The following is a 13,478-nucleotide window of genomic DNA, read 5'->3' on the forward strand; positions in this document are numbered from 1 at the left end:
GAACCACAACGGTGCATGGGCTGCACAAACGTAGTCTCCGTGCCAGCTCAAGTGGCACACGCAATGAACACAACGAATGGATGGATGAACACAAACACGGTGCACGGGCCGCCAGTGCAGGCCCGTGTTGTAGATGCCAACAGGGCAGTTCTTGCAGCTTGCAAACTGTTGCCTTGCGGATCCTGGCGCTCATGGAAATGAACAGGGGGGGGGGGCAACGCAAAAATTGAACGGGGCTGGCGAACAGGGGCAGTGGGCATGGCATGGCAAAGGCAGCAGGCAAACACAGCCCGCAGAAGAAGGCCGCTGCAGGCAAACACAGCCGGCAGATGAACTGGCCGGCACAGGCCTTGAAGAAAAACAGCCAGCAGATGAAGTGGCCGGCACAGGCCTTGAAGCAAAACACGGCCAGCCGATGGCACAGGCCTTGCAGCAAAACAACAGCTGCCGATGAAGTTGGCCGGCCTCCGCCTTGAAGCAAAACACGGCCAGCCGATGAAGTTGGCCAGCCTTTGCCGTTCAGTGGAGGTTGGTGGAGGGAGTGCGGTGGTGCTGGCCACTCGGAAGGCGGGCTCGGACCTACCTACCTGTCTCCCTCCCACCTATCGCCTTTGCCTGTCGCTGTACATACCCACTCCCTTAATTTGTCAAACCCCAATTTAGCCCCAACTTTTTATTTTTTTATTTTTACTTCCCCACTATAAATCGTCCCCTAACCCCCTTTACTGTCCTTGTTCGGCTAACCTATCCTGTCACCTAGCCTACTCCCAACCCCTACGTTCCCTTCCCGGAGGGGAGTAAGGGAGAGCTAACGTCCTGTGTCGAGGCCCAACGAAGCCTCAGAATGGCCTCCCCAGAGTTCAGCGATCTATAACCAAAGTGGGTCCAGCGGCCCACAACGAGAGCGTGGGGATGGATGGTGCGGAGGGGTACACTTCCTAATCTACCCTATCCATTTAACTCTTAAACTACCCCGGGGCTTTCAACAAGCGCCTCTCGCTTAAACTATTGGTTCTAACAACCCAGATTCCCGTCGCCTGTGTTGGTGTCCTCACAATTTCGGGCCTCGCCCCCCAATTTTCTCTCCGTGCCCTCACACGGTCTCATGGCTGGGACACGTGGCTCCCTTTGGCAGGCATGACCCTCTGCCGATTCTCCCGCTATGGCACCCCCGGGCACTACACTGCCTCCGAGCCTACCAGCTCCCTAACACCGGGGAGTGCCCCCCATGGCACCTCCCCTGAAACGCACACGTGGCAGGCTGGCTTCCCAGGCCCCTTTCCGAGGGTCACCTGTGCCCACAACACTGCCCATGCGGCTAATGGCGCCCCGGGCCCCCGCACCAAGCAGGCGCACCCGTGCCCACTACGCTATCCCGGCCCCCCATGGGCCCTTGGCCTACCACGGCCGACTAGCCTGGTGCCTGGGGTACCCACTCAGCGATACTCACTTTTCGCAGCCACGCTCCCAGCCCGTCAACAGGGCTCCTGCACCCCTCCAAACGGGTTTCGAGCCTACACTCCCACCAACAACAAAACGACATCCATTTTTCACTTTGACTAACCCCCTAACTCACTCTACACTGACCCCGGGGTCCCTTGGGCGGGAGTCACTCCTCCCCCCAATCACTCATCGCACCATGCATTCCCCATTCGCTCCATACACACAGACCCGCTGGCCTCACTCACTCACCAAGCACATGCTTCCAATCCACTCACCAACAACTCTTCAACACACACACCACTGAACTCTGCCATCCTCCTAACTACATCCCCTAACGAACTCGTGCTCCCACGTCATCCCTTAAACTATAGCACGTTCCATTTAACACTACGTAGCTAAACTACATCCCCACTACACATCCACAAGTCTGTCACTGTCTCCAAATAAATCATTTTATTTCCCAACCTAAAGCTCACTAAATCCCTCTAACTAATCCATTCCACGGACTCCATGAGGACTTACCCCTGCCCCATGAAGTCGGTCTAACTAAGCTAACCCTTTCCCCTAACTAGTTTCCATCCTGTGCCCAGGTCAAGGGGGTCTTCCACCCCTTGCCCAGGAATCCTGTGCACCCGAAAGTCAGGCTTGCTTTTTTTTTCTTTTTTTTTTTTCCATGCGCAGCACCAGCGCGGCAACTCGCGCACTTTGCACCTGCCCGTGACGTCATGCAGCTGCGCGTGTACCTCGTCCCTCCTTGGACGGTACCATCCGGCAGGGATACCCCTCCTGCCGGATTCCAACCCCACGTGCAGCCATGGCGTCACCGTGCGCATAAAAAAAACACAAGCCCCACGTCTCGAGGGGTTCCCCACGCGAACACATGTGCTTTGCCCGTTGGAGCTCAACACACACGATCGCGTGGAGAACCCGTCCGGTCCAAATCCGAATCCTGCCTAAACTTTGTCCGTCCGCGGGATCGGCAAATCCACCGCGTGCGTTTCCGGACCGGGACTTCACTCTCGCAAGCGAGCACGTGGGGGCCTCGTGCGTTGCACAGCACGGACCTCGTGCTCACTGCTGGGTGAACCCGGCACGGTCCCCGAAACAGCTACAGCCGCTAATCGGCTTTCTTTCTTCACATGTCTCCGTCGTCGTCTCCATTCCACCCACGCACACCTGCGTGTTACGACGCTCACACTCCACACCATTAAACTCACACCGGGAGACGCGGCTGCATGTTCACACATGCCGACCGACATCTCCCTTGCATACCGCTCTCTCACACACACGGTCTCCCTTGCACTCGGCCGTTCACTCACGCATGCCATCTCCCTCGCACACGTGGCTCCACTCACACACGCGGGGGCACTCACCCGCGGTCCCTCATCCACACACCGTCCCTCACTCACACACGCGGGGGCACTCACCCGCGGTGTTTCATCCACACACCGTCCCTCACTCACACACGCGGGGACACTCACCCGCGGTGCCTCATCCACACTGGCCGTTTCATCCACACAAACGGCCTCTTCCACTTGCGGTGCCCCTTTTACACACGGCGTGCTGGGAAGCACGTACTCCGGCACAATCGCCACCACACCACTCACACACGGGGTCACTTCCACACACGGGGACGCACTCACGCCTTGCACCACACACACAGGGACAACCACGCTGGGGATTCGTGTCCCCACAAGGGTCTCCGGGGCCTCTATACCCCCCAAGCTCTCCGTGCAACCGTTCGCAGCACTCGTCCCCTCGACCTCGCAAAGCACGACCGATCTCACCTGGTCGTGACCCGCTTCAAGGGGGCATACTCCCTCCCCTCGTTCCTGGAGGAGGCCATCCAGCTGCTCGCACCGGGCCTCCACCCAGTCCGCGAGCTCACCCCCATGATCCTCCACTACCTCCGTGTGTGTGTGTGCGTCACTTACCCCGTCTGCATCGTGTAGTCTTCCCTCTATCGTTCCCATCTCCCGTGTCTCTGCCAACTCAATCACCTCCTCACCCTTTACCTCCCTTGTCTCAACTATTTTTATTTCCTTTGTCGTCACCTCGTGTCTCGTCTCACACGTCTTGGTCTCCCCATTTAATTTTTCCCTTTCGGTCATCGTCACGACCCTCGCCCAACATGTCCCCCGAATTATTTTTTTACCCGTCTCCACCGCGGGCCCGACAGCCGTTGCACCCCCTTCCAGCTCGTTCGCTCCCACACGTGGAGTCGCCATTTTTATCTCCCTGGTCACGGCCTTCATGCCCGCCTGCAGGCATCGGCCCATGTTCTGCGTCTCACCCCGCAGCTTTTTCATTTCTTTTCTCATTTGCTTTGCGTTTGTATCCATCGTCGTTTTCACTTCGTCCATTTGCTTGTTCATTCCTTTCATTTCGTTTTTCATTTCATTTGTATTTGTATCCATCTTTTTGTTCATGCCTTTCATTTCGTTTTTCATATCCGCATTCATTTGTGCCAGCATGGTGAATAGCTGGGCCATGTCGGGTGCGCTTGGGTGAGCCGTTTCGGCAGGGGTTGGGGAAGGGTTTTGGTGGAGAGGGGGAGGGGAGGTGTCATACACCGCGGCCGCTGCCGCACCCATTTCGGGCTCTGGGTTCAGTTGGGCGAGTTCGTTTTCCTGTACAACCAACATTTCCTGCACGGGGATTTCATCCTGAGCCATGGATTCTACACATTCTACATCCATTTCTAATACCCCCGGCTCCCGCTCGCCTTGAGACGCCATCTTGCTTCTCTTAAAGGGTTAATTTAGCTCGCTCGTAATTTGGAGGGAATCGGGGGTCGCTCCTCTCACCCCTGGACCGATTCCCGTGAATTTAATTGGAGACAGGAGAGCCCGTTTTCCCGTTCTCCGATACCAGTGCCGCGAGGAGGGCGATGAGTTTATATCGCACGACCTGACACCAGTGTTGCGGATTCGCGCCCGCCGGCGTGCGGACGGCCACGTAACTCGAATCGCGGCACGTCGCCCACCAGACGGACAATCCAGTCGTGACCCTCTCGGGCTAACGCCGGGAACTAGTCACGGGTGGACCTTTCGGTCTCACCGAGGTCGTGCTAATCGGCCCCCGAGTGGGATAGGGTTGCTCGACCTACCTAAGTACCCACACGGAGGGTAGACTGGGCGATCGCACCTCGCCGCAGGTTGACTTCGGACACGGGCCACTTTAAGCGACCCGTTCCGTACTATCGGGATAACCGAGCGGTGTTATTCGTCGGCCTTGACGGTTCGATTAATTATCGGGCGTTTTAGCCCACGACCAACCCTTTACGTGAAGCAAGATGGAGATTCAATAGAGGAAAAGACGAAGCGAAGCGGGAAAACAGTTCAACAATAAGCACATTTATTTCGCGATGAACGGAAAGCACACATATACAATTACACCAAAAGCAAATGTAATAGAAGAAGAAACACAATATTACACAAAAAGCAAATGCAACAATGCAGATCTAACCGACTACCGGGCACACGGCAACACTTATACAATTTTACTTCACAGACAGCGCCGACAACACATATTCCCAAAGCAAAAGAAAAGAGAACCACCCTCCAGGATGAGGGGGGTAGGCGGGCCTGGGGCCGAGACCGTGTCGGGCCTACCCGTCTGATGATGAGACGCGGAGCGGCGGTGGCGCCTCAACTCCGCGGGCCTCGCGGACAGTGTCTGGTAGGGGGTGGGAAAGGGGCCCCCTTGTCGCACTATCTCAGCGCGGGGGGAAACAGGAGGGGGTTGTTGATGCTCGGGGGATGGCGGATATCACCCTGTCTTGGGTCCCGCGACTAGCGTCTCCTCCTCGACCTCGGTCGCGTTGCTGGCCTCTCCCTCTGCAGCTCCCGGCACCGACGCGAGCACCCCCTCGTCCGCCTTCGCCGCCGCCACCTCTCCACAGCTCCGTCTAATCGCCCTCTCCGTCTCCTCTCTTGGCTCGTCCCAACTCTTCACTCTTGACTTCTCCCTCTTCTTTCCAGCTCCACCGACGACTCTCTTGAACTCCGCACAACTGCCTTTACTGACGAACGCAGCCGTTTATATAAGCCCCGTGGCTTCGCTCTTTCACCCTTGACCCTTTGCCTCCGACCCTTCACCTCTCTAACTGGCTCCCCATTGGACCGAGGAAAAGTGGGCGTGAATGCTTTTTGATCCATGAATTTGCATATAGCGTCCTCACTCCAACGCCCTGGAGGCGGGGCCAATTCTCCCCAGCTCGCCGATTGGACGGAACAAAAGTGGGCGTGAGTCGTTTTTGATCCGTTTTCTGCGGAAAGTCCGTGATGTTTTTGAATACGCTGCTCGGTGCGCGCCCTGCACGAGTCCAGTATCGGTGCCCACGAGTGGCGCGAGATGGTGTGGATGCGATGGTGGCGAGTTGTGATCGTAAAGGTCGTGGCGGTTGTGGTGAAGCGGCGTTGTGGTTGGTGGTTGTTGTTGTGAAGCGGCGTTGTGGTTGGTGGTCGTTGTTGTGAAGCGGCGTTGTGGTTGGTGGTTGTTGTTGTGAAGCGGCGTTGTGGTTGGTGGTCGTTGTTGTGAAGCGGCGTTGTGGTTGGTGGTTGTTGTTGTGAAGCGGCGTTGTGGTTGGTGGTTGTTGTGCGATGGCTATTGAGACGTGGTTGGTGGTGGTAATAATGGCGGCTGGTCCAAAATAAAGATAGTAAAAGAAAAACGGCTATCCTGAAGAGTCGCAGCCCGACTGAATGACATTTATTCCCTCGAAACAACGGGTTTGGGCCTAACTACACATATACTTACAGAGATATCTCACCTAAGGAACCTGAATGGTGGTTTGCGAATTTGGTCAACCACAACAATATATATATATATATATATATATATATATATATATATATATATATATATATATATATATATATATATATATACACATACATACATATATACACATACATACATATATATATATATATATATATATATATATATATATATATATATATATACATACATACTAACATATATATATATATATATATATATATATATATATATATATATATATATATATATATATGTATTGTTACTGGTCGGGGGTCAGCCGCCAACTGACCGCTCTGAACGGAGCCGCAAGTCGAGTCAGCCCGACCGATCACCCGGAATATAGATCGCCGCCTGGATAACTCCGAGCGACGGGTCCTTGTACAAGAAGCGAAATACGCCAATGGGCAGATCACGTGGGGTAGGGTCGATTGCCAATCTTCAATGTACCTAAATACCCACGTGATCCAACTACCGGAGTATTCCACCCTCGAGGGATCTCGTACGGAACAAACCGCCGAGGCGAGCCTGTCCGTGCGCGATTCCGAGCGGCGTAATCGCCGAGAACCGTCGGTCTAAATGTCCCCCTATTACGGCAAACCAACGGCTTTCTAACTACCAACACACGAAATGTTCAGTCAATGAGGGAATGGACGAAGCGAGCAGGTTTACATTCACACAAGGACATTTATTATAATGAAACACGTATGCAATTAAATAAGGCAAAACACGTATGCAATTATACAGCAACAAAAGTACGACAAAAGAACTACAACCGTCTATAAGCAATTTAATTATTAATGTACAGTCACTTACACAGTTTTACTTACGGGACTCGGCGCCACAACATTCATTCGAAAGAAAAGCAGGAAAAAGACCTCATCAAAGACAATGGGGTCAGACTGGACCTCTTGGGTCTTTATGGCATGGGACTTGGCAGACCGAACGAGTCCCACGAGACCGTTGCAGGTTACCTACATCCTCGTGGTGTCTGGCTTGGGCGACCTGCGACTTCCCGTCCCCACAGCAGCTAGCGTAGCCGCGGTCGAGCTCGGGCCTTCCGTGCGGCAGGCGAGCTCTCTCCGGCTCTCTCCACACGAACGCGCGGTTTGCGCGACACAGCAGGCAAGGCTGCGCCTCCAGCTCGCGTCTCCTTCGCGACGCCCAGACTTCCACGCAGCTCCTTGACTTCTGGTTTCCTCCCGACTCCCCCAACTGCCGAAGCAAAAAGCTTACTCCTCCCATGGGACTCAGCACACGAACTCTGCCATGGGACTCCCACGAACTCAGCCCATGAACTCAGCCCTACCACGGGACTCCCACGGGACTCTTTTCACTGGACTTTCATGAGCTCTTTACGAACTCTGCCACGGGACTCCCACAGGACTCTTTTTACGGAACTTCCACGGGACTCTTTTTACGGAACTTCCAAGGGACTCTTTTTGAACAAAGAAAAGATGTCCTCTTTATCCTTTGCATCCCTCCCCCGCACTCGGCGTGACTCATGCCCTCATGATCCACCCCCCACTCAACCTCGTTTGGCAGGGAGTTGTTGACGTCACGGGATGGCAGGGTTCTTCTTCTTCTTTGCAGAAGAGGGGAGGGACGTCTCCATTGTTTCATTCCCTAACTATTAAATCGATCCGCAGCGCATCTAATCGATTTCAAAACATTTAAACAATGAAAGGTGAGCAATCTAGGGAACATGCACTTCTCGACATAGCTGACTAAGGGAACCTGTATGTTGCGTGCAATTGAATTCCAAATTCGTAACAATATATATATATATATATATATATATATATATATATATATATATATATATATATATATATATATATACATATATATACATATATACATATATACATATATACATACATATTATTATATGTTAAGCTTGTCTTTTTCAAAAAAATTTTTTAATCCCCCCTCCCCCCCACCTAAAACAATACGTGGCACTCACTGATGAACCTCTGAAAGTTTGACAAAGATCCGTTCATCATCTCTGAGAAGAATGGTGACGCAGACACCCAGAGAAACGGCTCATAATATAGATTGAGTCTGGTGTTGGCTTCGTGGTTAGAGTGGCTGGCTTGGGATGTTAGGGTCCTGAATTTGAGCTGCGTAACCGCTGAATTAACACCAGGTGGGGTTGACTCAGCCTGTCATCCTCCTGAGGTCAGTGTCCTGGTAAAAGGGACACTGCATCAGCAGCACGCCATGCCCCAAAAAATGATAGCGACCTGACAGCCAAGCCGCCATATGCAAGAAGAAGAAGAAGATAGTATCGATATATCATAATTTATTTGACAAACAGTCAAAACAATTCAACCTTATGATGTTTGTTTTGCATTTACAGAGTTCATGTTTTGGAAGTGAACGTTCTCCATGTCCAGCAAATCAATTCTTTCATCCTGATGGAATTTGCTGTGCATTTTGTGGGATTGGTGAGTCTTAATGTCAATTCCACTGTGATTACCTGATATCACCTTTTGCAATAATTCAAATGAATTTTGTACTTGTCAGGAACGTTCATGTTCAAACCCTGTCCCAGTCCTGGAAATCGTCCTTTGTGCTTTCCTTGTGATGAGGGGATATCATACACGGACAAGCCAAACAACATGACAATCTGCAAACCATGCCTCAAGTGTGACCAAGGTAAATTGTTCTCTTAATTCCCCTTCACATCGAGGGAGATATCCTTTGTAGCATAGGTGCTGCTCCTGAGCACAACCACAGTGTTATTTTTGTTTGTTTGTTTGTTTTTAATGTAAAGAGACTTAAGACGGAGTGGTTTACGACATTGTACTTTCGCCCATGTCTGCTCCGCATAAACACCAGAGCAGCATGACAACATGAAGAGTTGCTCAATTTGATGCAGTGATAAGGTCAGAGTTCATTCTACAGCTTTTTGTGGATTAATTCTACAACTACATGTCAGAAACTTGACGCCACAGACTTCACCACAGTGTCAGAAGTTTCACCACACAAGCTTCACATCAACTGCTCCTAAAACCTTTCTTTCTTTACCCGAGCAAACATTTTCATTCCTCTCACAAACCTCCTCCATCCGCTTCTGACCTCTACATCTTCACATCCCTTTTCTCCCCTTCTCTCACATGCCTTCCCCATCTCTCAACCTTCTGCATCCTTTTTCCTTTCCTCTCATGAGCGCTTTTCGTCCCGGCTCGTGCGAACCTGTCCCTCATTGGTCCGCAGCCGATGGGAGTGGGTCCATGAAGTGGCTTGTGGGAAATGCCACGTCATTCTGAGGAAATGTTCAATGCAGCTCCTGCCCCTCCCTTCATGCATCCAAGGCCATGACGAGGCAACTTAGCCCATCCACACACACACAAAACGTCCCCTGCACTGTATGTACTGTTTTACATGCGAGAAACACCGTCCCTTAGACCACGAACCAAGCATCGCATGCCATGAACATGCATTTAAGAATGGAGTAAAAATGGAGAGGGTTTCCGCCGGACCAAGAGGTGATCAAACAGTCACGTGGTTGAATGCAAGACTGATGGGGTGTAGGAGGGATTGTCAAAAGGATAGTTGGTGAAAGGGAGGTTATTGGTGGATTCAGAAAGGCAGAGGGGAGGGAATGGACTGATGGGGAAAAGGACGAATGATTGAAAGTAACAGAGGGATTGAACAGAACAATGGTGTGAAGAAGGAGATATTGAACGTAACAGTGGGTGAGGGAGTGAAGACATTACACTGGGGAAATGCAACCGAACCAACACATGCCCACCGAACAACACCTCGACAAGGGACCAAGGACTATTTACACAAAGACTAATGAAATAACTAATCCATGGGACACCGATGTGTCCATTTATGCTCTCCCCTGGGGTATGTTTCCATAACAATATATATATATATATATATATATATATATATATATATATATATATATATATATATATATATATATATATATCTTCTTCTTCCTCTTTCGGCTTGCTCCCGCTAGGGGTCGCCACAGCGGACCAACTGTCTCCATTTTGCTCTATCCTCCACATCTTCCATTGACACTCCAACCACCCGCATGTCCGCCCTCACCGCATCCATGAACCTCTTCTTTGGCCTTCCTCTTCTCCTCCTGCCTGGCGGCTCCATCTTCAACATCCTTCTCCCGATATACTCCGTTTCCCTCCTGTGCACATGTCCAAACCATCTCAATCTCGCCTCTCTCACTTTGTCTCCAAACCGTCCTACCTGCGCTGTCCCTCTAATACACTCATTTCTTATCCTATCCATCCTCGTCACTCCCAACGAGAATCGCAGCATCTTTAACTCTGCCACCTCCAGCTCTGCTTCCTGTCTTTTTGTTAGCGCCACCGCCTCCAAACCATACAACATAGCTGGTCTCACTACCGTCTTGTATACTTTCCCCTTCACTCTTGCAGCTACCCTTCTGTCACAAATCACTCCTGCAACTCTTCTCCACCCACTCCATCCTGCCTGCACTCTCTTTTTCACTTCTCTCCCACACTCTCCGTTACTTTGGACAGTTGATCCCAAGTATTTAAACCAATCCACCTTCCCCACCTCAACTCCTTGCAACCGCACCATACCACCACCCTCCCTCTCATTTACGCACATGTACTCCGTCTTACTCCTATTGACGAACATTCCCCTTCTCTCCAGTGCGTACCTCCACCTCTCAAGGCTCGATTCAGCCTGCTCCCTACTCTCCCTACAGATCATGATGTCATCCACGAACATCATGGTCCATGGAGACTCCAGTCTGATCTCGTCTGTCAACCTGTCCATCACCATTGCAAACAGGAAAGGGCTCAGAGTCGATCCTGGTGCAATCCCACTTTAACCTTAAACCGGTCCGTCATTCCTACCGCACACCTCACCGCTGTCACACTGTCCTCATACATATCCTGCACGATCCTCACATACTTCTCCAACACTCCCGACTTCCTCATACAATACCACAACTCCTCTCTTGGCACCCTATCATAAGCTTTCTCTAAATCCACAAACACACAATGTAACTCTTTCTGGCCTTCCCTATACTTCTCCATCAACATTCTCAAAGCAAACGTCGCATCAGTGGTGCTCTTTCCTGGCATAAACCCATATTGCTGCTCACAGATCATCACCTCTCCTCTCAACCGAGCTTCCACTACTCTTTCCCACAACTTCATGGTGTGGCTTAACAACTTTATCCCTCTGTAATTTCCACAGCTCTGCACATCACCCTTATTCTTGAAAATCGGAACCAGCACACTTAATCTCCACTCCTCCGGCATCCTCTCACTTTCCAAGACTTTATTAAACAATCTGGTTAACAACCCCACTGCCATCTCTCCTAAGCACTTCCATGCCTCCACTGGTATACCATCTGGGCCAACCACCTTTCCACTTTTCATCTTCTTCATAGCAGTCCTCACTTCATCCTTACTGATCCACCCCACTTCCAGATTCACTATCTCCACCTCTTCCAACCTTCTCTCTCTCTCATTTTCTTCATTCATCAGCTCCTCATAGTACTCCATCCACCTTCTCAACACACTCTCCTCGCTCGTCAGCACATTCCCATTTGCGTCCTTTATCACCCGAACCTGCAGCACATCCTTCCCAGCTCGGTCCCTCTGTCTTGCCAATCGGTACAAATCCTTTTCCCCTTCTTTTGTATCCAACTTCTCATACAGCTCGTCATATGCCTTTTCCTTGGCCTTTGCCACCTCTCTTTTTGCTTTTCGACGCCACTCCTTGTACTCCTGCCGACTTTCTTCATCTCTCTGACTATCCCACTTCTTTTTCGCCAACCCCTTCTTCCTTATACTTTCCTGTACTTCCTCATTCCACCACCAAGTCTCCTTATCTTCCTTCCTCTGTCCAGATGTCACACCAAGTACCTTCCTAGCTATCTCCCTCACAACTTCTGCTGTCGTTGCCCAATCATCCCACCCATCTTTACCACCATCCAACGCCTGTCTCACCTCCTCCCTAAATTTCACGCAACAGTCTTCCTCCTTCAGCTTCCACCATCTGGTCCTTGGTTCAGCCCTCACTCTCTTCCTCAACCTCACCTCTAAAGTCATCCTACAGACCACCAATCGATGCTGTCGAGCTACACTCTCCCCTGCCACAACCTCACAGTCACTAATCTCTTTCAGGTTGCATCTCCTATTTAAGATGTAATCCACCTGTGTGCACTTTCCTCCACTCTTGTATGTCACCCTGTGTTCCTCCTTCTTCTTGAAATACGTGTTTACCACTGCCATTTCCATTCTTTTTGCAAACTCTACCACCATTTGCCCTTCCACATTTCTCTTGTTGAGACCGTACCTCCCCATCACCTCCTCATCCTCTTTATTCCCTTCCCCAACATGTCCATTGAAATCTGCTCCAATCACCACTCTTTCATCCTTGGATACACTCTCCACCACTTCATCTAACTCACTCCAGAAATCTTCTTTATATTCCATCTCACACCCCATATGTGGGGCATATGCACTGATGACATTCATCATCACCCCTTCAATTTCCAACTTCACACTCATCACTCGGTCAGACACCCTCCTCACCTCCAATACCCTCTTGACATGATCTTCCTTCAGGATTATCCCGACACCATTTCTCCTCCCATCCACACCATGGTAGAACAGTTTGAAACCACCTCCAATGCTCCTCACCTTACTCCCCATCCACTTGGTCTCTTGTACACACAGTATGTCCACCTTTCTTCTCTCCATCATATCAGCCAACTCTCGCCCTTTGCCAGTCATCGTCCCAACATTCAGAGTTCCAACTCTCACCTCCACACTTCTACCCTTCCCCCTCTGCCACTGCCTCCGGACTCGCCTTCCCCGTCTCCTTCTCCTCCTTCGCCCAGCAGTAGCACAATTTCCACTGGTACCCTGCTGACCACCGGTACCGGTGGCGGTCGTTGGTAACCCGGGCCTCGACCGATCCGGTATGGAAATTCGTTTTGTTGTCCGCATAATGATTTGGCATAGGTTTTTACGCCGGATGCCCTTCCTGACGCAACCCTGGTCGCCTCTTACGACACACAGGGATATGGTACACCTATTCTAACCGGGGCATACACCGGGCCCAGTACAACTGGTGCTCATTTCGCCGACCTCGGAAGGATGGCAGGCTGAGTCAACCCCCTGGTGTTTTCGACTTGGTTTATATATATTTATATATATATATATATATATAGATACATATATATATATATATATATATATATATATATATATATATATATATAT

At 50.7% G+C, this 13,478-nt stretch overlaps 2 protein-coding genes across 3 annotated transcripts in view; both read left to right on the plus strand.

Annotated features, from left to right (window-relative positions):
• LOC147033497 (tripartite motif-containing protein 14-like) overlaps positions 1 to 13,478 on the plus strand; it is a 234,279-nt gene that overhangs the window by 105,069 nt on the left and 115,732 nt on the right. The gene's annotated exons all lie outside the window — the stretch shown is intronic.
• The window catches only part of LOC147033498 (E3 ubiquitin/ISG15 ligase TRIM25-like), a 44,206-nt gene that overhangs the window by 11,296 nt on the left and 19,432 nt on the right, over positions 1 to 13,478 (plus strand). Inside the window, exons 3-4 of one of the 2 annotated variants that reach the window (XM_085855766.1) lie at positions 8,591 to 8,678; positions 8,758 to 8,889. In XM_085855766.1, the coding sequence (XP_085711892.1) occupies positions 8,591 to 8,678; positions 8,758 to 8,889 (220 nt within the window). The remainder of the gene's footprint in view (positions 1 to 8,590; positions 8,679 to 8,757; positions 8,890 to 13,478) is intronic. The other variant, XM_085855776.1, reaches the window with a different exon arrangement.

Source organism: Eptatretus burgeri, chromosome 2 (genome assembly GCF_056783735.1).
Source record: "Eptatretus burgeri isolate ZD-2024b chromosome 2, Ebu_testis_v1, whole genome shotgun sequence".
NCBI classification, from domain to species: Eukaryota; Metazoa; Chordata; class Myxini; order Myxiniformes; family Myxinidae; genus Eptatretus; species Eptatretus burgeri.